This window comes from Diabrotica undecimpunctata, chromosome 2, assembly GCF_040954645.1.
Source record: "Diabrotica undecimpunctata isolate CICGRU chromosome 2, icDiaUnde3, whole genome shotgun sequence".
NCBI classification, from domain to species: Eukaryota; Metazoa; Arthropoda; class Insecta; order Coleoptera; family Chrysomelidae; genus Diabrotica; species Diabrotica undecimpunctata.
Genome location: NC_092804.1, coordinates 3,124,879 through 3,149,004, shown reverse-complemented (window position 1 = coordinate 3,149,004; position 24,126 = coordinate 3,124,879). Strand labels below are relative to the sequence as shown.

The 24,126-nt window shown below is 32.7% G+C and overlaps 1 protein-coding gene across 1 annotated transcript; it reads left to right on the top strand.

Annotated features, from left to right (window-relative positions):
- The first annotated feature begins 12 nt into the window (after positions 1–12).
- Positions 13–23,936, top strand: LOC140434081 (uncharacterized). The gene is made up of 4 exons (XM_072522106.1): positions 13–359; positions 879–1,133; positions 7,022–7,135; positions 8,008–23,936. Exons 1-4 carry the CDS (start codon positions 222–224, stop codon positions 8,575–8,577), a joined length of 1,077 nt encoding a protein of 358 aa, XP_072378207.1. The 5' UTR covers positions 13–221; the 3' UTR covers positions 8,578–23,936.
- Positions 23,937–24,126: the final 190 nt, after the last annotated feature.

Below are 24,126 nucleotides of genomic sequence, written 5' to 3'. Positions count from 1 at the left end.
TTTTCGGAAGTTTCAAATTATCCGAAGATGGATGCGCTTAAGTACAAATTTGCCCGCAATTGTATTTGTTTAAGTGAGCAACTAATGTTATGAAATAGCGATTAGAGTAATTAGAATCAAAGGTGTGAGGAACAGTGTCTAAGAAATGTGAACTACACATATTCACTTAATGAATATAATAGTTTAATTCCGATAGGTATATCAAATCTTGGGTGCTACCAATGAGGACGAAAAATTTTTTATTTACAATATGTGTGATAGTATCTGTAAGCTTAATATTTATTATATTTGGCCAACAAAAACCAGAAAGTATTCAAAATATTGTCTCTTCAACAAATGAACAGATAAAGAACTTTAAGGTAAGTGTCAAGCATTTTCAAGGTATTTCCAGTTCAGTAACCAAATTTGTTGGTGTGGAAGATCCACTGTAATATTATAGACTGGTAGGGTATTGTACCTAATGTCAACCAAATCGTTTTTCAATAATTATTGCTCTAAATTGTTTGTAGCTGATGTTTCAGTACCATCATCAAAACTTGTTGATTTTTTTGATAATAGAAACACAAAGTATAAACTGTATCTCCTTTTATCTTCTCCGCACCTACTAGTGTTTAATCACTTCCTTTTTCCAGAGTTTTTCAACTATTCATTCACTAAGGCATATTAATAGGCGAGAAAGCAGTTGCTGAGATTACATATAATATGTTTTATTATTCTCTGTAGCTTGAACATTGTCTTGCAATTATTTTATGCAATCTATATTCTAAGATGCCTGTTGGTTCTATGATTATTCTGCTTCTTTCATTCATCAGTTCTATAAGAGAAAGAGGTTTTATGTTCTTTGAGGATAGTGTTCTTATAGATTTTTTTCTCATTAGGATAACTTAAGAGATGCAGAAACAAAAACCTTAAATGCAGACGAGAAGTACTTAAACCTCTTGGGATTTACTGAAGAGCCCAGGTTGTATCCAAGAGACGTATGGAGGAATACGTCGTTACCTGTTGTAGTTACTTATGTGCATGATGGAGAAGAGAGCCAAGCTATTGGACTAATTTTAAATATGGCGAGAGTGCTACCAAACAATACGATTTTAGTGTATAATTTAGGCTTAGATGACCAAGGATACAAATTGGTAAGTTTTAAAATATATAAATATGTGATAGCATTTGGCTTGTGCATTTTAATATTCATTATTCATTTTAATCTCTTAATATATCAAGTTGGCCTTCAAATTATTCCATTTTGAGTGATAGTTTGTTCCAAAAAACAGGTGTTGATAAGAAATATGTTTGTGGGCATACATTTTTATTAGGAATATATTTCACAATCTTACTAACGTCATATATAATTTATTTTAATACATGGTGGTTCAGAAACAATGGATTTATTTTGAAAGTTGAAACTGTGGATTTTACACTTTGTTAAGACATAACTTAGAGTATTACATGTTTCAAAATCATAAAACCAGCCTCCACTAACTATATAATATTGCATTTGGATAGCTTAATTGTAAAATATGAAAATTGCTCATATTATTAATAAAAAACTGCAGTTGATTAGTTGTTGTAAAACAGTATCTGTGTAGCAAAACTGATGTTGTAAAGTCAAAAAAACTGTAATAATAAAGTGGCAGAAACAATGTGAACAAGTCAAGAAAAATGTGAGTTGATCTCCAACTGTTTTTTGTATAGCTATCTGCTTTTAATATACCAAGGTTGAATTCATAAAAACAACAAATGTTTCACTTAAAATATGTAAACACACAAAGGACATGGCTTGGCATAGTCTTGATGTTTTATTTGCAAGAAAATCTGTGAAGATTTGTGCATTGTTTGAAATATTTAGGATAACATTTAGTGGTTGTTTTTGTGAAAGTGTAATCTGTAACAGTTGATCTTTCCCAGTGACAAAAGTGACAGTTAACTGGGCATTTGTTCTTATTGTAAAAAAAGCTTTTATTTTTAGTTTCCCTGGTTTCATATTGCATGGAATATATTTGTTCTGGTTAATGCTTGTTACAGATGTTTTAAGACTTAATTTAATTCTTCCCCCAAACATTGAGTTTGACATTTATATAAAATACATTGATGATCTATTATTTGAACAACTTGAAGCACCAGTGTAGATAAGAGAAGAGTCTTAAAAACCTTAATTAATCATGTTACAATTAAAACAGCTAGATAAAAGGTTAGAACATAATAAATCTACTAGTAATGATCTATAGATCCCAAAAGTAATCAATCACATTATTGACTGTAACAACGAGAACCAAAAGGTAAAATATGGAATTCTGTCCATTCTTCATGATTCATCCAACCATTGGTTTATCAGGCAATATGGTTTTAGACATGATTCAAGCACAGCCTCTGCTGCTACTGATTTTATTACAAACATATACAATAAATTAGACAAAGGGTTAAGATTTGTATTTGTACCATTGGATTTGCAGCAAGCTTTTGATACAGTTGACCATAACATACTTATTTTAGTGCTTGAACAAAATGGGATAACTGGAACAGTTTTAGTTTGGTTGAGCGACTATTTGAGTGGCAGAAGTGAAAAAAGGGCTATGTAATAATGTGCTAAGCACAGCAGAAGATATTGTATGTGGAGTTCCTCAAGGGCCTATATTGGGACCAACACTTTTCCTTATTTATACGAATTCATTATCCAATTTACCATTGCAGTCCATGCTGTATCTGTATGCCAATGACACTGGCCTTCTTTATGCCAATAAAGATCCCAGAAAATTAGAAACTGATGTAGAAAAGGACTTAATAGACATAGATAAGTGGCTTAAGTATCATAAAATTTAATAAAAAAGGAGATGATAAGTATCTTGGATTGTATATAGATAGACGACTTACTTGGTAACAACACATGTTACAGATATGTCATAAAATAGCTCCAGCAGTGAACATGCTAGGAAGAATTGCTAAATTTATAAGTGTATTATTGTAAAATGATGTATTATTCGCTAATAAACTCACACCTGTCTTATTTAACAATCATATGAGGTAATACCAATCACAAACAGCTTCATCATCTTATGGTATTACAGAACAGCTCTATTAAATATGTTTTTCAACTTACATGCCTTCATCCAACAGAAGATCTGTCCTCTGTACTATCCAAGAAGAATACTTAATATTTATTGAATCAATGTAGATTATACAAGTTTGTTTATTAATTCATAAATGTTAGCTTTCTCTTAACTCTTAACTCTAAGTACTTACAAATATTGCACTAACACTGACTGAAGATGTACATGATTGCCATACTAGTCAATGGGGGACTTTTATACAAGAAGAATGCAAACTTCTGGTGCACAAAGAAGCATATATTCAAATGGCTTGCTCTTGTATAATAAACTGCCCAAAAATATGACAGTCAGCTATATATATATATATATATATATATATATATATATATATATATATATATATATATATATATATATATATATATATATATATTCAGGGATTCTACAGTATTCACCGCTTTCCCTCGCTCAACCGTTTCCATCTCTCTCTGTTGTCCCATTCTCGATCGTTTAGGCCTCTCTTACTCATGGCGTCGTCTACTTCGTTCCTCCAGGATTTTCGGGGTCGTCCTCTTTTCCTCCTTCCTATGGGGCTCCATTCAGTTATTCTCTTTATCCATCTGCTGTCGCTAGTTCTTCTTACATGTCCATACCACTTTAGTCTATTTTATTCTATATATGTTAGTGTGTCTGTTTCTTTTGATGTTCTTTGCTTTATTTTGTCATTACTGCTCCTATCCATTCTTGTTACTCTGCAGCATCTTCGCAGGCATTCCATCTCTGTTGCTACTATCTTACTGCTGTTTTTCTTGTTTATGATCCAATTTTCAGCCCCATATGTCATAATACTTCGCACTGATGTTTTATAAATCTGTGTTTTGTATATTTTGAATTAATGAAAAAAAACCTTTCTGTATTTTAACATAAATTACTTAATCAAATTTTGTAACTAAAAATATCTGATTTAAACTTTGTAAAACCATTGTTAATATAATACCGATAATATTCATAAAACTAACACAGCTATGGCTCTTGGTTTGATAGTGTGTATTTGAATTAAATTTATATATTTTAAAATTAATTAACTGGAAAAGTAAAAATTACAATAAGTCAAAAATCAGTTTTTATGATAATCCAATCATTGATAAAAATTAAGCTTTTTGAGTGTTAATTTGATTAATTAAATCGAGATTAGATTATTTATTACGGAGTATCACCAGTGTTGCTTGTATTGTTGTTTGTTATCGCTTTTTCACTATTAACAGCATATATACCTAAAGGGAAAACAAATTTCGGAAATTCAGAAATTTTATTTACCTATGTACAGATATTTAATTGGCATTTTTAGTAAGTTAATTAAATCGTGTGAATATTCGCATTACTTGAAAAAGTTTATTTGTATATTTGATATTTTTTAATTAAGTCCGCTAGTCTTGTTTCCTTTATCCTCTTAGGGTACGGCCATACCGAAGATACATGAATGTGTGCGATAGAGGTCGTGGTCGATACATCGATGTCAAAACAAACCTTCATTTTCTTATGAGATTGCACATACCAAGGATTTTTCACCCGTTCACCCTCGCGCCCTATCATCGCGGTTTACAGCGATGTCTATGAAAGCACAAAATAGTTTGTTTTACATCGCGCTCGAGCTTCTGATCGCGTGGTAAACTACAAGTTTATTGGTAGTTTTCAAACCACGTGACATTCGCCGGAGATACAGATAGTATGATAAATATACTGAAATGTATCCAGGCTCATGCTCATATAAGCATAAAATCTGTCTGATTTGTGTTAAGCTCTTTAAATAGGTGATGGTATTCTCCTAGATACTGCCTTTTTTGATCTATAGGATGAGCCGAAAGCTGGCGATTTAAAGAATTACTTAAACTTTTCCACTACTTTTCATTTGAAGACATGCATTCACTGTACTCATTATTTAATTATACTGTACATAATTTTATAATGTAAAAAGCTAACTTTCCCGAAACTCATTTCAATCACCTTCTTCTTCTTGTAGTTCTTTCTCCTATCGGAGGTTGGCTATCATCACAGCTATCCGTACCTTATTGGCGGCTGCTCTGAAAAGATCTACTGAGCTGCAACTATACCACTCTCTTAGGCTTCTTAGCCAGGAAATTCTTTATCTTCCTATGGATCTTTTACCCTTGATTTAACTTTGCATTATGAGCCTTAATATCTCATATTTCGCACCTCTGGTAATGTAGCCCAAATATTCCAACTTTCTCGTTTTGATGTGCTTTATGACCTCGCAATCCTTTTTTAGCCTTCTTAACACTTCTGCATTTGTAACTTGTTGGGTCCATGGTATTTTCAAAATCCTTCTATAGCACCACATCTCAAATGATTCCAACTTTATATTATCCACTTTTAGTGTCCAGCTTTCCATTCCATACAACAAAGTCGAGATCACGTAGCATTTTAAGGCTGTTATCCTCAGCTCCAGAAGAAGGTCTCGATTAACAAACATTGTTTTCATTTTTATAAGTGCTTGTCTTGCAATTTCAATGCGTGTCCCTATTTCTCTACCTTGGTCATTGTTTTCATTTACCCAGGTTCCCAGAAATTTGTAGTTATTCACTCGTTCTACTTGTTTTCCCTCCATATCTAGCCTTCCTACTGTATGTTGCTTAAAAATAATCATGTACTTGGTTTTCTTAACGTTCATTTGTAGTCCATATTTTATACTGACTTGATGTAATCTATTTACTAAGCGTTGCAGTGCTTCTAGACTGTCTGTAAAAACAGCGGTGTCGTCTGCGAATCTTATGTTGTTCAAGATTTTTCCGTTTGTTGATATACCCTGTTGTTCCTCTGATATTGCTTCCTTAAAAATAGCTTCACTGTATAGATTGAATAACACTGGAGACAGCACGCAACCCTGTCTAACACCTCTTTTGATTTCTATAGTTTCTGTATCGACATTTTCGATTCTAACCATTGCTTTTTGATTCCAGTACAGATTGACAATAACCCGTATATCTCGACTATCCACATTCTTTTCAGTTTTAAGAGTTTCTGATGTCGTACTCTATCAAAAGCCTTTTGATAATCTATAAAGTAGACATAGAGATCCTGGTTCATATCTAGTCGTCTTTGCGCGAGAACGTTAAGAGCGAACAGGGCCTCTCTCGTTCCTAGTCCTCCTCTGAATCCAAACTGGGTGTCATCTATGTCTTCTTCTATTTTTTTGTATAGTCTTCCATGTATTATTTTGAGAAATGTCTTAAGTGTGTAGCTTATTAAGAAAATTGTTCTGTACTGGGAGCATTCTGTCGCATGTACTGACTTTGGTAGTGTTACAGACGTGGGCAGCAACCAATCTTCGGGTATTATTCCTGTTGTATACACTTTGTTAAACAGATCTAAAAGTATATGTAATGTTTCTTCGTCAATGCATTTAATTAGCTCAGTGGGTATCTGATATGGGCCTACTGATTTTGCGGTCTTTGCATTTCTAATTGCCTGTTCTAATTCGCACATTATTATTTTCGGTCCTGTGTGTCCCTGTGGTTCTTCTTGTATCATTCTTTCATCGTCGAATAGTTTCATTATGTATTCTTGTCAAAATCTTAGTCTATCTTTGATGTCTGCAATGAGTTTACCAATATCATCTTGAGTATCCCATAGTGTGCTCGTGCTCACTTTTTGGTATTTGTTAGTTCTTTTATTTTTTTATGCATATTAAAGCTGTCGTATTTTCTGTCATACTCTTCTATTTCTATGCATTGATCTATTAACCACTTTTCTATCACCTCAGAAACCGCAAAGAACACTGAAGCTATCTTTGGTATGTCCGTACCCTTAGTTTATCTGCCTTATTGTGCTTATTTATTACTTAAAATCTTACTTAATTTTTTTTTATAAATGTTTCAAATATCAACATATGAGCAAATCACGTAACCCTTTCTAATGTAACACGCTTAACGAATTTCTTATAGGAAATATTTTTTTAGCTCACAAGTTTTTGCAACAACTCAAGATGTCAAGTCATAAATTTTGATTTGTCACAGTTTCCACCACACGTAGAGATAGATATTCTACGTGCATACCGCCCATTAATTATCCAGGTAAGATACTCCTTTAATTTCTAGCATATTTAGTCCAGTCGTCAGGGAATTGACCCATAAAAATCATACGAACACATTTTTGTTTAAATGTTTAAAATTATCTCAGCGATATTTTTTATTTGAAACATTTTTTTCTACGACGTACAGGTTCTTGGTAAATCGATTTTTTGCTTTTTCATCCCACTAAGAGATTTTAGAAATTGAGAAATGATCTTGGCATAGGACCAGATCCATATCACTCCAATTTCTTCATTACTTAAAATCGTATCCATTAAATGTAATATTTTTTCATTTGTTTGACCTTCCATTCGATTCTGCTTTCCAGGAAATTTACCTTTCTCTTGGGTTTTACATTTTCATTTCTTAAATTAATTTTATTCTTTCTTTTCTTCTCATTTTTAGTTTTGTTATCATTTCTTTCAATTCTTGATTATCACACCCCTTCTTAATTGACGATTTTTTCTCTCCTTAATCCTCATCAATCCACCTTTGCTTGTTTTCATCTTCGGTGGATCAATCTTCACTTTCAATTTGGGTTACTTTTCTCTTACTAGACCTATACGCCTATACATATGATTTCGATATATTATTCCCCGCATCGCACTATTCAGCGTTTCAATCGGTAGGATAACACTACTTGTTTGTATGGGTAAACTTTATATATTCTCTATTGTGGAAAAATCAACTCGAAATTTTGAGTTAAATATCGGAGCCTTTTTACACACGTATATTACGTCACTCTATCAAAAGGGCTTAAAAGTGTTTTAAGTTTATCCAGTTTTGAAGCTGCTGCTTTACATTCCACAGTCTTCTCTAATTATGTTTTTTTTATGTCTCGATACTTACGATTTATATTATGTGTTTTGGTTTAGGACGCACTTCATCATACTGGAGCAATATTCTTCCTTCAATCAAACTACCGCGTAACTCAAAATGTGATACCGACCTTATTCGAGGAAAGAACTCTAAAAACGGGCATCTTAGCGTGGCCGTTGAGCCTGAAAAACCCGGTGTCGAGCTTGACCCACAAAAAGATGTTCGAGTATTTCCACACCGACGCCGACAACTTTCTTTTCCTCCAAATGGTCAAGGCAGAAGCGCTTCTCATTGTTAATACAGAGACTATTCACAAACACGTGATGTTACCGTGGGTCCAATGCACGCTCACCCAAGATTGCATCATTCCTATCGGTGCCCAATCGGCCGGTTGTAAGTTCGACAAGAAACCGCAGTACAGGTATTCCGGTTGTCACAGCTACGACACGTCGGCGTTGAACATCGTTCTCGGGTTGTTATTCAAGCAGAACACTAGTCAGTACACTTGTAGTGAGCCCGCGAAAATTTTCGAAAAAGTTAGTTTGGGTAAAGCGGATGCGTTGCTCAGGAAGCTAGAGCTGAATGCAACGACAGAGGGTAAGTTGACGGACTTGACACACGAGTGAAGTTTGCGCGAATGATTGAGTAGAGTTTTGGGGGTAATTTATTGTTGGGTATTTGAAAATGGAAGTGAAGATTATATGTTCGCACATAAGTGCAACTAAAATTTATTGAAAAAATTAAAGAGAGTTGAAAAAATTAGTCATCTTTGCAATATATGTCAAGGTCAAAATAAGTGACAAATGACAGTTGACGTTTCGTTTATTATCTACTGCCATCTGAGCTTCTAAGCAAAATTAATTCACTTTAATAGTAAAGTTAAATAAGGAATTAACTCGTTCATACTACAACTATGGTAATTAATTAATAGCCATTTTTGACATTCTTTTGCCCCTAAACTCAGCTTCAACTAGATTACATTGGCGTGACAACATACTGTGTAGAGTTTTCGTTATTGGCAGACGTAAAACACCGAATATTGAAAGATAAAAAGGAAAGAAATGTCAACTGTCAATTTTTTGACATTAATGTCATTGTATTTAATTGTCTTAAACCGTTAATTATAAAAATCCTCAAAAATATAAACCTATAAGTTTCGATTTCCACTTCGGAAATCGTTCTCAAAATACAAAATATTTCTGAAGTGGAAATCTAAATTTCAAAATTGTTGTTTATTCTCAATAAAAATAGTAAATTGCACTAATTACTGAACTATAATGCCGAACATCGTACTTCCCTTTTAAAATACCGAAATGACGGCTCTGCTGCGGGACGGGGTGTCGAAAACGGATTGCTCAAAAGTTTGTAGCCGATTTTTTGTTGCACAAAGACTGCTGAACGCGGGATTTTTAAATTATTTTCAATGTGATCAAATGTTTGTATTTACTCCCTAGAAACCATTCTTTAATGTGGTGGAAAGTGAAAGTAGTTTATTTTGGGTAAATTTTGTTCAAATGCTGCGTTTAAGAATCAAAAGTACGTAATCTAATAGATATTAAGAATATTAGATAGTTGGAAAAACGATAAAAAAATTGTACATCGCTTTTCATCTTTATTTTTCAAGATTCGTACTTATGTCACTTGTTAAATATAGTGACACATGCCATTGTATGTTTCTATGTCATTTGTCACCTATACGTGTTCTGTGTTAGTTCTTACTCCATGCTACCACAAATAACGGTCAGATTTCGTTTTTTTTTACTGACCAGAACTATAGAGTTGTATTTTGTTTCTTGTGGATCCGATATAAGTCATTTTGGCTACGTGAATACATTTAAAAACTTTACTTTTGTACGAAAACATTTATTTTTGCAGCTTCTGTCAGGTTTATTTGCCAATGATGATTATTTTGGAAGAATGCAATTTTAATATACACCAGTTTTAAACGATCATGTATTCTGTGTAATTTATCATCTATATAAGACATTTTTCTAATCTGTTACCATCTCCTTCTACAAATTTATTTGTATGCACCGTTAATTTTGTGTAAAAACTTTCCTTTTGTAAATACTAATCTATAAAAGACTAATATGTGAAAAATAAATATTTTAATCTTTGTTTTAATTTATATAGTTTTATTTTGTTGATAAAAATATTTAAAAAGTATGATAAAATAGTAAAAGAAGTTTTATTTATATTGTAGGATTTCTTTTCCTCTATTACTATTAAATGTGTTTAAAATTTAATCGATAAAAGATTGTCTCTTTGTTTTATTAACTTCTTTCATTTATTTTTCAACTTTGGTTGTGTTTAATTACAAAGAATATTGTGAATAAACTATTTAGAATTATATATTTACTTTTATTTTATTTGTGGAACTATTCAAACTGTTTTCGTCTCTTACTGTGACTGTTGCATATATTTACCCAAAATAAAACATACCTTTTTTAACTTTGATCACATTACGTGAAAGGCTTCATTTCATGATATATTTATACACTTCAATACATAGTTAACAAATGTGTCAAGCATACACAAAATACTAACAGTATGTTAATTAATTATTTTGTTTTTGTTGCTGCGGTAGCTATAGTAAGAGGGTACGCCTCAAAAAATACTAATTTTTTGTCAATTGTGTCGCAAAAGTAAAGGAAAGCTCAAATTTTAATGTTTTCTTTGTTGGAAACTAGTAAAAGTGACCAAAAATCAAGAAATATATTAAAAAATCAAAAAAGTAATACAATAGCCTAAAAAAAATACGTGAAAAGCCAACAAAAATATGTAATTGTCTTAACCACAACAAACCTAATTAAAAATAATAAATATCAGTGATTTTTACTATTAAATTGTGTAAAATTACATAAAATTAAGATTTTTAATGTTTCAAAACAATATGGGCTATAGCAAGATATGCACACAAAGTAACAGTTTAAGTACATTCGACAGTGTTGCCACTTTTAAAAAGACCTAAAAATTTGATTTAAAAAATTTAATCGAATCTAACAACACCTTGACTGCGGCGGTTAAATACTTAATATACTAGTTCTTGCGTCACATGCCCCCGGAGATACGTTATGGTCTATTTTGTCTGTGCGTCACATGCCCCCTATGGCATGTGTGTACATGTAAGTACTTCATGCCCTCTAGTACACAGAAGTATAACTTTTGCATATATTACATACAGAAAACTATTATAGAAGTATTAGCCTACTTTCCTCTCAAACAGCACATGCTGCCAACATCCGGTGTAGCACACCGGATATTGGTTTTAATGTAGTTTAAAATTGATTTGTAATTTCTGCTTCTTCTTATTAATAATGTGCCTCATTACCAAGGCAAACAGTATCCAGGTGGTCCAGGGCAATCGGAACAAGCAGTTATAATCCTACGAACTTTTTTATCCACTTCACGGTAACTTAAATCTGAAGATTTTAATACTTGACGACAGTCTCTAGATGGCTTTCGTCGTTTCCTTCCAGGTCCTTCAGGTTTGGTAAAAGTATGCACTCTTTTTCTTTGGAAGTAGTTTTTCTTCAGGTGATTGTATTAAATTATAAGATAACTCACGTCTAAATTCTGTTATGTCCATTTTTGTTTCAGAGCACATATTCAATATAATTAAACTTTGAACAATAACTGTTCCGAGTATCATCTCAAATACTACTTTCCTAAAAAAAATTAATAAGAAAGAGATATTAAAATAATAATTTAGTTTTTTTTCCTACCGGTACCATTTCCAGCTTCGACGTAGCACTGTATGGTAAGATGACATCTGGTCAGAATAGTCTACGCCTTTTTTGCTGAGTTGTATTCAATTATACATTTCGGTTTCACAATATCCTCTTTTTGCCTATACTGCTTTCCTGTTGGAATCAACTGTTTAGTATGGGCTGGGAAACGTCCACTTAATAATTCTTTAGTCCATCTTTCTTTTTTCCAATGACGTCTATTGTGATACACTAAAGTCATTTTAAAACAACTGCTTCAGAATGTGCTACATTAACTGGTTGTTGTTAATTTTTTCCTGTGTAAATACTTACATTGAAAGTATAGCCTTCAGGAGAACAGAGTTTGTATAGTTTCATTCTATATTAATGAGTCTTGTTGGGGATGTACTGACGAAAATGGAGTCTCCCTCTGAAAGGTACCATAGATTCATCTATAACGACAATGTTGCCATTTTTCTTTTAAAATTTTGAATCAACTTCGCAACTAAATTTTCTATTTTGCGTAATCTATTAGTGGTATCTAATGTCTCATTATTTTCAAAATGAAGAAGTTTCAATAAAAGCAAAAAGCGGTCTCGAGTTAAAACTTTTGCGATAAATTTATTATAAAATATATTATCTTTAGACCAATATAAATTTAAATGTGGTACCTGATTGAGACCCATTGCGATTATTACCTAGGAAGGCTCTTATTTCAGTTTTGTTTGCGGCTGTCCATAAATTTGACCTGGATTTTCTTGAGTGTCGCATACTTAATTGTTGAACAGCATAAATGTTGGTTTCATTAACAATAATATCCAATATTTCATCAGTTACAAAATGACTAAAAACGTCTATTGGTTTCTGTATCGCATGTGGTTCAATACCAACTAATGTATTCTTTCTTACTACAAAATCGTCACCACCTACATCTTCTAAATCACACCATTCATCACTATCACTATTCTCAGCACTCTGTTCATTATTATCTGATGGAACTTGCTCATATGATGTAGTAATAATTTCGTCATCACTATCAATAGAAGAATTTAAATCGGAGGATGAAGAAGATTTAGGAAAATAACTTTTATCCAGCAATGAATCCTCACTGGCAAAGGGATCTTCGATACTGTCGGTATCAGATGAAGGTTGAGTTGCTGTCTGCTCATTCTCCATATCGAGTTCATCAGCCTGTTCGTTATCCATTTCGTGTTCTATTAATGTTCGTATAAACTGTTGTTCGTTTTCATTATTAAAATTTTCATGACTTTCAATCAACCCTGTATTATGTAATTCATTTAAAATAGTATTTGTTTCAGAACGCTCTCCAAAGTTTTTATGGTCACTGATTGTTTGCTCATTTGCAACTTCTATCACCTTTTGTTTCACTATATCAACCATATTTCTTGTTTGATAAACGCGACTCATTAGACAGAGATGCAGGGACTGCTTTGCTTCAGTATTCTCTGTCGCACTGGGGGAACGACGTTGTATTGCAAAGCTCAGTCTATTTGTATTATATGTTTATGAACCTAAACTAACCAAATCTAACCTAAACCTTTATTAACAAACCAGTAATTTTTTGTTAAAAGTAGTTAAGAATAAAGGTTTAGAATAACCTAACCTAACCAAACTTAAACTAATCTAAACCTGCTATCAAAGCAGTAATTTTTGGTTAAAAGTACTTAAGAATAAAATGTTAAAATATTTAATTAAAAATCTTAATTTTTTTCATAAGAAAACATATATTGTATAACTATGGCAACACTGTTTAGAATTGCTCTACTTACGGTTATCATTAGTGTCATCTTTTGTTGTTTTATGGTATATAATGGCGGTGGCTTTTAAAAATAAGACATTTTAAATGGAAATTTCATAAAAAAGAACGTTTTCCAGACAATAAAAATCATTGTACAATCATTAGTAAGTGAAGCAGAATTCATTGATATAAATTACATATCCGTATGTATTGTACCCTCTTACTATACTAGTACCGTTACGGCTTTTCTGCTTCCCTTCTTCTCTTTCTTTATCTATTCTTCTCGTCCACTCTATGAATCTCAAACTTCATTTCTACCATTGACGTTTAATTATTTGTCGGGTGTCATGATGCCAACCTTATAGTCTATATATTATTTGTTCGATGTCATTTGTCACTTGTCATTTACTTACGATATTTTTTACACTTTTTAGCCCTCAATGTTATAATTTATAAGCTCCCACTGGAATTTTTTATTAAAAATGTATACATCATGCAAAAACCGTACTGGGAAACGATCTATTAATTATGTGGTTAAAAATCATGAACTGGACCTTTCAGAATGATAAGTATTGATGACTTAATACATAAGAATTCGATTAGACTGCAACATATCACGTATTATGAAAATGTTATAATAAAATAATATTCGAAAAAGTTTTTATTAGGAATATTTTAATATTATAAAAAAAGGTATTTATGAAAAGTTTTCCAAAGTGTCAATTGAGCCGCCCACTGCACAAATCGTTGAATTCCATGATTTATTATCCTTTAAATGTTTAAATTTAAAAATTTATGTTTAAATCTTTAAATATTCGATTCGATTTGTGATGTGAACGATTCAATTGTAGTTGTAAATGACCTACGCCAAAAAATAATTGTTTTATTGAAATTTTGGTATTCGTCGATACCAATATGTTTTTTATTTGATAAGCTTATTTGTTTGTAAAAATTCCTTCAATCTGAAATTATATATCTAATGAATGAACTGTGTAATTGGATATACCGGGCGGTTGTGTCGTCCAGAAATTAATATGAACGTGGCTTGGATAAGATAATATGAGAGGAAGATAAAATGCCCTCACAATGTATTTTCTTCATATTTACTATATTTACTATATCCAGACGTGTCTTCAGTATACAGATACCGCTCCCAAACCATAATTTTGTATGAGTTTTAATGTATAACATTTACTGCGGCTACCACTTTTTTGTATGACCCAAATTGTTTTTTATCTGCAAATTTCTAAACTTTTTGGAATTGTCGGCACTCAGAAAGAGCCCAAATGTGGCAAAGGGAAGCTACTTGACACTGTATGTCCCTAAATGGTAGATTTTAGCATAGTTGCAGCGTATTTACGCGTCCCAACCAATTTTATTTTGGTTTTTGAAAAGTTCTGGATAAAAAGTTATATAAACGACCTCTTTATAGTTTACATGTTTACAACATTTACCATAGTACCTTAATTTGTACATTTTTTGCCATTTTTTAATTATAGCTGTATTATAATAGGATAATTATAGTTTTATTTGTCTTTTCGGAATCTAAGAAGTTTCTAATGAATATAAAACATCTGCTAGATCCTAACCTAAAAAAAAATAAGATCCAACTAATGTATAAATACTTAATACTCAATGTGCATTACGGGTTGCCTATCTACTGGCGCTAGAAAGACAAATATTTAAGAGTTTCAGATTGAATGAATTAAAATGTGTACAGTCCACGTCTTACGGTGCAGCTAAATGTATCTTATTTGTTACTTTTTTGCTATTTATACCGATAGAATAAATATATATTAAAAACCAGTTTTTAACTACAAAAAAAGTTTTTGTACCTATTATTCTACATTAATTAGCAGCCAAAAAGCGAATTATGTAAAAAAAATCAATTGTTAAGTAATGCAACAAATAAATTTTCATAAATATATGTACAGTGGGTGATGAAAATGAAAATTTTTAAAGCCAATTGATAAAATGGATCTTTTGTCACAAACAATCTAGAACTAACTGGTTATTTCGCACATACATGTAGGACAATATTTAAAATGTTCATAAAAAATACTAAAAATTATTCATAACTTTTATAAATTTGCTAAATATTAAGAATGAACACTAATATATTACGTCTTGTAAACTGATCCAGACTATTAGCATTCCCACAGTATTGCCAGGTTATTTTTTGCTGTTTCACCAAATATAACAACCTAATAAATTGGAAAAAAGATGTGAATATATTCTTCAGCTTAATTATAAACACAAAAAGTTCAATTTTATCAAGTGGCTCTAAAAATTTAATCGTCCATTATATACAGCTTTATTTCTTATGTAACTTGTTCATTTTTGTTTAATATACGTATTCAAAACTGTCAAAAATGTTAAAAGGACCCATGTATTATTCGTGTCTCTTTCCAATTGGTGTGTTAAAGAGAGGAATCAGGCTGTTTATGCAGATTTGTCCTTAAAGACAGACAAAAGTTATGTGGTGTCACATTTGACAAATAGCTGTCACTTGTACAACTTTTCCCGCGCACGGAGTTCATCTTTAGAAGCATTGCTCTCTCTAGTTCACAGCGAAATTATCGATATCAGCTTCAATTGCTTATTTTTCCTTATATGCAATAACAGAGGGAAAGATTCAAGTCATATGGTGAAGAGAGATAAAATAATATTGATGTTTTAAGACACATTTGACGGTACAAATACTTCTATGAGTATCTTTTTCATCATATGAGCTTACTTTTATCATCCTGTTACTTTATTACCATACCACAATCTGATATAGTATTTCCATTTATGCTAATTTGACCTCGAGAACGGATAAAAATCACGTGGTGACAGTTCATACTACACAGCTGTCCCTTTTATACATTTTAAGAGTGCTTGGTTTATCTATGATTTTGATATTTTAAAGTCAAATGATCTGTCTTTCCTTCAATTGCATATTTAACGTTGAAAGAAATGTATACTTCATGTGTCAAACGTGATACCCGTGATATATTGCTGCAGTTTATGCATATTTGACCTTAAAATATTTATAAAAAAGTCACGTGGTGTCATTTCCATAGCTGTGAATTTTTCGGATTGCGTAATTCGTCTGCCCTTGTTATTTTGTAGCCAAATTCATATAATACTTGCTTAACTTTCCTATTTATTCTTTCAGCTGAAGCTTATATTGAACAGAAATGAACAAGAACTAGCTATATCATATTATGCAAGCGAACTGCCAATATTTTTTGTAAGCAGTCAACTTTTTGTAAAATATTTGAACCAGATGAAACACTGTGTGATATTTAGTATTAGTTTGTTTAATATAAATCAACGTTTCTGACAAAATTAGTACCTACATCTCATCATCAGTTGGCGCTACAGCCCTTCGTGAGCCTTGGCCTGCTTCAAAACATTCTTCCATCCTTCCCTATCGAGTGTCTGTCTTCGCCAGCCCCTCACCCCAATCTCTCTCAGATCTTCCTGTACATCGTCCAGATATCTGAGTTTAGGTCGCCCCCTTCTTCTTCTTCCGACCGGCCTGTTTAGCATAGGTATTTTAGTGGGATCACTCTCATCCATCCGCATAACATGGCCCACCCACCTTAGGCGGTTTATTTTGATGGTCTTCACAATATCTGCATCACCAAAAAGTCTATAGAGTTCAAAGTTATATTGCCTTCTCCACAGACCCTGTTCGTTTACTCCGCCATATATGGTCCTCAATACTTTTCTTTCAAAGACTCGCAGTAACTCTTCATTTCGGGTCGTCATTGCATTGCCCATGTTTCCGATCCGTATGTGAGCACTGGGCGTATTATTGTTTTATAAAGTTTGTACTTTGTTGCTATTGACATACTTCTCGCTCTTAGTTGAGGGTCCAGGCCAAAATAACAGCGGTTAGCCACGCATATTCTTTTTTTATCTCGTTGGATGTGTTATTTTTGTAGTCTACCAGTGATCCTAAGTAGCAGAATTTTTCTACCATTTCTATCGTTTCGTGTTGCACCTCTAAGTTATTTTGTTGAATTCTTGATATGGCCAGCATATATTTAGTTTTCTGGATGTTAATCAGAAGTCCGATGTTTTCTGCGGCATTTTTGATACGTGTGAAAGCCTCCACTGCTTCAGTTTGGGTTCTTCCAATAGGTATATATCGTACCTTTTAAATTTATTCCCGAATCTCTCTTAACTTTTTCTAACGCTAGATTGAACAGCGTGCATGATAGCGCATCTGCCTGGCGCAGTCCTCCGTTGGTTTTTAATGGTTTTGAAACATCCCCTTGTACGCGCACTTTACATTCGACTTTTATCATTGTTATTTTAATTAATTCTACCAATCCTTTTGGTATTCCTAATTCGATCATCGCCGAATATAATTGGGACCTGTCAATAGTATCGTACGCTGCCTTAAAGTCTACGAACATGTAATGGCAGTCTATGTCATACTCCGTCGTTTTTTCTAATATTTGTCTGATGGATGATATGTGATCAATGGTAGATTTATTTTTCAAGAAGCCTCTTTGGTAGGATCCTATTATATTGTCAGTATACCGTGCCAGTCGTTCGTTAAGTATCAGGGACACAATTTTGTATGATGTATTAAGAAGGGAAATCCCTCTAAAGTTGGAACATTCAAGAACGTTTTCTTTTTTGTGTATGGGGCATATAATTCCAGTATCCCAATCTTCTGGTAACTCGCTTGCCATACCCGTATTAGTAGTTTGTGAAGGAGGGTTACAAATGTTTGACCGCCACATTTAAATATTTCTGCGGGTAGGTTGTCTGCTCCGGGTGACTTGTTTCTGGCTAGAGACTGAATTGCTTTGTTTATTTCTTCCAAAGTTGGTAGTTCAGTATCCTCCTGTTCTATTTCTATATATCTACCTTCAGATCTACTTTCTCCATTAAGTAGCGTACTAAAATCTTCCTGCCATCTTTCTAGTACTTCCACTCTCTCGTTTAAAAGAATTCCGTTAAGGGCCTTGACTTGGTTCGCTTGTGGCTTGAAAACTTTTCTTTTTGTGTTAACCTGTTTGTAAAATTTTCTGTATTCGTGTTCTCTATTAAGGTTTTCCATTTCTTCGAACTATTTATCTACATCTCACGTGGCTGTTCTATTATACCTTAGAAAGTTGTTTTTCTGGTTCAGCTAATGTAAATGAAATATCTTTTGTTATGCGTCAACTGTCATTCATCTGTTAAGTGATGCTTTCGAAGCCGCCATATTTGTAGTGACATCAGAGCGGTCATTATTAAAGAGGTGTGCCTTACAGTAACATATGGAAGATTCTTAGTGACACAGACTTTAGGGAGTGTTTTTTCTACCTCTGCTGATGTTCTAAGTGGAATATCTTTTGTTATGCGTCAAATGCTGTCCACTAGCATTTAAAACTTTGTCAACTGTCATAATTCCAATGCCGCCTTATTTGTACTAGCATCAAGGCGTCCATTTTTAATGGGGGCATGGCTTACCATGGTATTGGTCTGTTTTATCTGACCTTTATGTGTATTTCTCGATCTATGCGTTTACAACTGAGAAATTCGAAATGGAAGATAAAAATATTAGCATGATACTAATAATGAATATATCATTAATTTAATACTGTCATCAATCAGTCTCGAACATTCGACAACAAACCTAGAACCGATAAATTTACATTTCGTGTTTTACTCAGTTCCGTACTACTAATCAGTAGCGTTGTAAAGATGCTTTATCCTACTGTTTCTATCATAAATGATCAGTTTTTGTCAGAAACTTGATTTATACCATTCATTTCCATTCAAATGTTGATTATTCAGCCAAAAATAGTGATTTTCTATGCAAAAAGGCATCGCGTTTTTATTTGGTTTAATTTTAGAACATAAAAACTTAATTTATTTTTAAATGTAAAAATCATTTACAGCGATATTAGTATTTTACATGTGCCATATTTTACTATTTATGTATATATTTATTTCGTTATCTTTATTGTCAGAAAAGACACATACATAAGTAATTTTTATATTATCGTTTTCCTATCAAATCTGTTACACGCCATCTACAAGCTGTCCAATGAACTACCTAAGCTGTGACGTCACAATGAGCGGGGATTTTAAAAACATTTCTAATTTGTGTGTATTGGTGCCATAAGACGTTGGAAATATTGTTTTTTGTAATTGGTTGAAGAATAAATAAGGACTTTTGGTTATGAACATTCATTCTGTGGGATTGGTATTATTTGTTGTTCGTGAATTTGAAAGGTAAGAATAACAAAGTATTAAGATATTATAAATTACACTCAGATGCAAAAAAACGCAACGGAGAAAATTTTGGTCAAATTCAAAGTATTTTAGTTTTTTTATTTTTAGCCCTATTTTGATGATTTTTTTAGCACACTGTGTAAAAATTTATAAATTTTAATTCAGTATAGTGAGTTTTTTAATAAAATTTTGTATTTGACTTATTATACCGGGTTAATCGAAAGGTGGTTTTTTATCCTAACTTTGAAACATCCTGTGGAATAATTCCGTTAGCGGATTTTCGTAAAACATTGTTTTCGGTTGCAACCATGTCTTCTAAGTATTATGTTTTTTGTTTCATGTGAAAATATGGACTGCTTCATTTTTAGGAGCGAAATGACTTTGGCACCCACAATTTACGACTTTTCCTATTATTACCATTATCTTTTGTATTAATTTGTAATACGACGATGGGGGCTTTGGTGACTGATATCGAAGGAATGTCATATCGACATCCCAGAAGCACTGTATTTCAATAATGATTAAAAGCAACATGATCTTGGTTTTAATAAACAATGATAACAATAACAAAACATAAAAAACAACTTAAATGTAACTTAACGTAAGTACTCAAATAACAAAGAAAAACTACTAAAAAAATAACTTAATACTTTGTATTGCCTCTCCTAGCTTCTATAACTGCCTGTACACGTCGGCTCATGATGTTTTGCCATTCCTCTTGTAGAGCCAAGCGAAGTTCGTTAATTGAGGCTGGTGCGACTTCTCGACCTCTAATATTTCTACCAAGCATGTCAGAAACGTGCTCTATTGGATTCAGATCTGGCGTACATGCTGGCCAGTTCATTTTATTAATACCAACTTCCTCTAAATATTGCGTGACACACATTGCAGAGTTGGGTCGCGCATTATCTTGCATTAATAGAAAATCATCGCCGATATATTGAGAAAAGGGTACTAAGTGATTCGCTAAAATTTACTCGATATACCGGTTTGTAGTCAACGAACTCTCAATAAATACCAATTCAGTGTGCGCCGCTCTGGATATTTCTGCCCATCACCGAACCCCCTCCATGACTAACGCGGGGACTGAAAGCGCACTCCGCAAAACTCTCTTCAGTTCGACGCCATACTCGTTCTCTCCCATCTGATGAGTGAAGATAGTATCTTGACTCATCCGTAAAAAGAACATTACTTCATTGTCCTAAATTCCAATGTAAATCTTCCCTGGAAAATTGTAGTCTAGCCACTCTGTGCCTGGTCTGCAACTTTGCAAACCAAATTCATGTAATATTCGATGAACTGTAAATACACTTACATTATTGCCTCGAACCTCTTGAAGCTGATTTCTTCTTTGTACCGCTGTTAAATGATGATTCCGCAAAGTGTTGACTCGTATAAAACGATCATCTAAAGCGGTAGTTTTGCGCTTCCTGCCACTTCTCGCTTTACGCTTGTTTGTTCCAGTTCGTATAAAACGTTCCATTACCCTTTGGATGGTAGAGCGATGAGTGTGTAGTACTCTAGCCACATATTCATAATTTTGCCCATATTCAACCAGAGCAACGGCTTTCGCACAATCTTCGACACTAAGAACCATGATCAATCATAGGTAAACAAACTGTAAGTGTCAATATAACATAATGATAACACTCACCAAAGCCACCTCGTTGTATTACAAAATAACTCCAAAATAATCATAATTAAAAAAGTCCTAAATTGTAGGTGGCAAATTCATTTGGCTCTAAAAAATGAACCGAGTCATATTTTAACATGAAACAAAAAACTCGATGCTAAGGAGACATGGTTGTAACCGAAAAATAACGTTTTACGAAAATTCGCATACGGAATTATTCCACAGAATGTTTCAAAGTTAGAATAATAAAACCACGTTTTGATTAACCCCGTACAATAAGTCAAATATAAAATTTTATCAAAAAACTGACTATACCAAATTAAAATTTATGAATTTATACACAGTGTGCTAAAAAAATAATCAAAATAGAATTAAAAATAAAAAAAAACTGAAATACTTTAAATTTGACCAAAATTTTTTCCGTTGCGTTTTTTTGCATCTGAGTGTATTATGAATGTTCATATTTTAAGATTGTGTGTAATGTAACATTCTGTGGAAACCTTTCTATCAAATTGCAATAATGAGTGTTTAAAAAAATGTTTTTTGACTATTGTAATAGTTTTTGAGTTTATATTTTTGATCTGGGTATAGTAATGACAACAAAACTACTATTAACTATTTAAACTAAGAGAAAACGAATATATTTAGTCTTTTAGGGGATAAAATCACTAGGACTTAAAAGGGAATAAAACATTAATTTAAATATTTTTATAAAGTTTTAATCAAACACTAACATAAACTTAAAATATGAACATTCATATTAAATATCTTAATACTTTGATATTCTAACCTCACAAATCACGAACAACAAATACCAATCGCACGGAATAAATGTTCCAAAAGTCCTTATTTATTCTTCAAACAATTAAAAAAACTAATATTAGAGAGATATTGCAGAGTCAATTTTGCACTTGCTGTATTACAGCACGCGTTATTTTGACAGTAGAGCATGTGCAGATGTGATATTTGGCTTAAGCTTCGTTATTGAAAATACGGCCTGCCGTTATTAAGGGAGCTGTTCCGCTGTGCGGAATTCGTTGCGCTATTTTCTTTCCCAGGTTATGTATGTTGTTTGTCTTTCATTTAAACCAAGTTTATTTGTAATAATTTTCTAAAGTGAGTACATCAGACAGTAGCATAATGCAACAATATAATAATTAATAATTTGAGATAATGATTGAGGTGACAAATTGAATAAAAGCTGAAGATCTTTAAGCCTGCTTGATTAAATATAAGGGCATAATTTCAAAAGTAATGTGGAATGCAAATGCATTTACCACTAACAGAGTTTCTAGTATTGGTATGAATAAAATTTGGTAGGCGTAAAGCCCTTGCAAATGTAGGAATATCTTGTCTGCTAAACCTAAAATTTATTTTTACATCTCCTTTCAACATGTTTTCTAAATTAAATTTTTGATTTTGTGGGTGTAATACATGTTCACCCACAATGTTATTTAAAATGATGAACTCTACACCATCATCATGAGCATTTGCTAAAATAAGTGCTTCTAAATCATGATTAGGGTTGGGGCCTGCGTGGCGCAAGCGGTAGAATGCTTGCCTCGCAAGCCGGTGGTCCGGAGTTCGAATCCTACCGCCGGCAAGAACATCTAGACATTTTAAAAATGTCTATAGGCCCCAGGTCGACTCAGCCTGAATAAAAATGAGTACCTTGGGTAAAACCAGGGGTAATAATAGACGGTTGAAGCGTAGCACTGGCCATGTTACCTTCCTTGTATACCGTAGGCCCTAGATATAGCAGACTACCCTGCTATACTCCCAAAGCCGCGACAGCGGTATAAAACGGGAGACTATTATTATTAAATCATGATTGATTTTCAATATTTTGCGAACAAATGAAAAGAAAACATAAACAACGTAAATAACGCAACAAAGTATGCATAAGCTCAATAGCAATATCTCCATTTTTGATGTATCAGCCGTATGTCAAAACTGTCGAAATAGCGCGGTGTAAATAGTGCAGCGCAGGCACTGTTAACTTTGCAACAACTTCTTATGGGACAAATACACACAAATTAGAAATGTTGGTAAAGGTTTTTAAAACCCCCTCCGATTGTGACGTCAGAGCTTAGTCAGTCCATATGACGTTGTCATTTTCACACAGCGTTGCGGTATTTTAAGGGTAGTAGGGAATTGTAGAATAATCAAAGTAGAAAGTTAATTCTTGCATGTGATTTATAATCAACGAAAATGATTTATAAAATTGAATACATGGAGTCAAATTAAAATAATTTCTTCTATTAATGATCATTTTACGATTTCTTTAATAATTTTTCGTGCAAGTTTGAGACAAACTGTAATATGCAAGAAAACAGTTCCATATTTCTAAACATTGTTCGACTTATCTATTTCACAGCACTTACTAACAGCATTGACCCTACATTATTGCCCTCTTTTTTGAAATATTTGATTAACGAAGACACAATATTTCTCTAGGGAGTCGTTTTGTATTTTTTAATTTGCTCAGCATTTTCTTTAAAGTTGTTTATATGTATCTTTTTTATTGCAACTTTATATTGGAATATATACCCAGCTTTTTATTAGCTCACGCTTTGAATCGCTGTTAATGATTTTTATTTAAATTTTTATACAGTTTTTGTAGATATATGTAGTATAAAATAAATTTAGCAATAGGTTTTTGTTTTATTTTAATTCTCTCCTTATAAAACAAGCAACACAGAATTGGGACACAGTAAAAAATCAATCACACCTTATATTCAGTTTTATCTATTATAAAAGAGATCAATATTAATTATAACGAATTGGTTAATAACAATAAAAAATATTTATAAAGGCTTACTGGAACGTGTTCACATATTTTTTATAC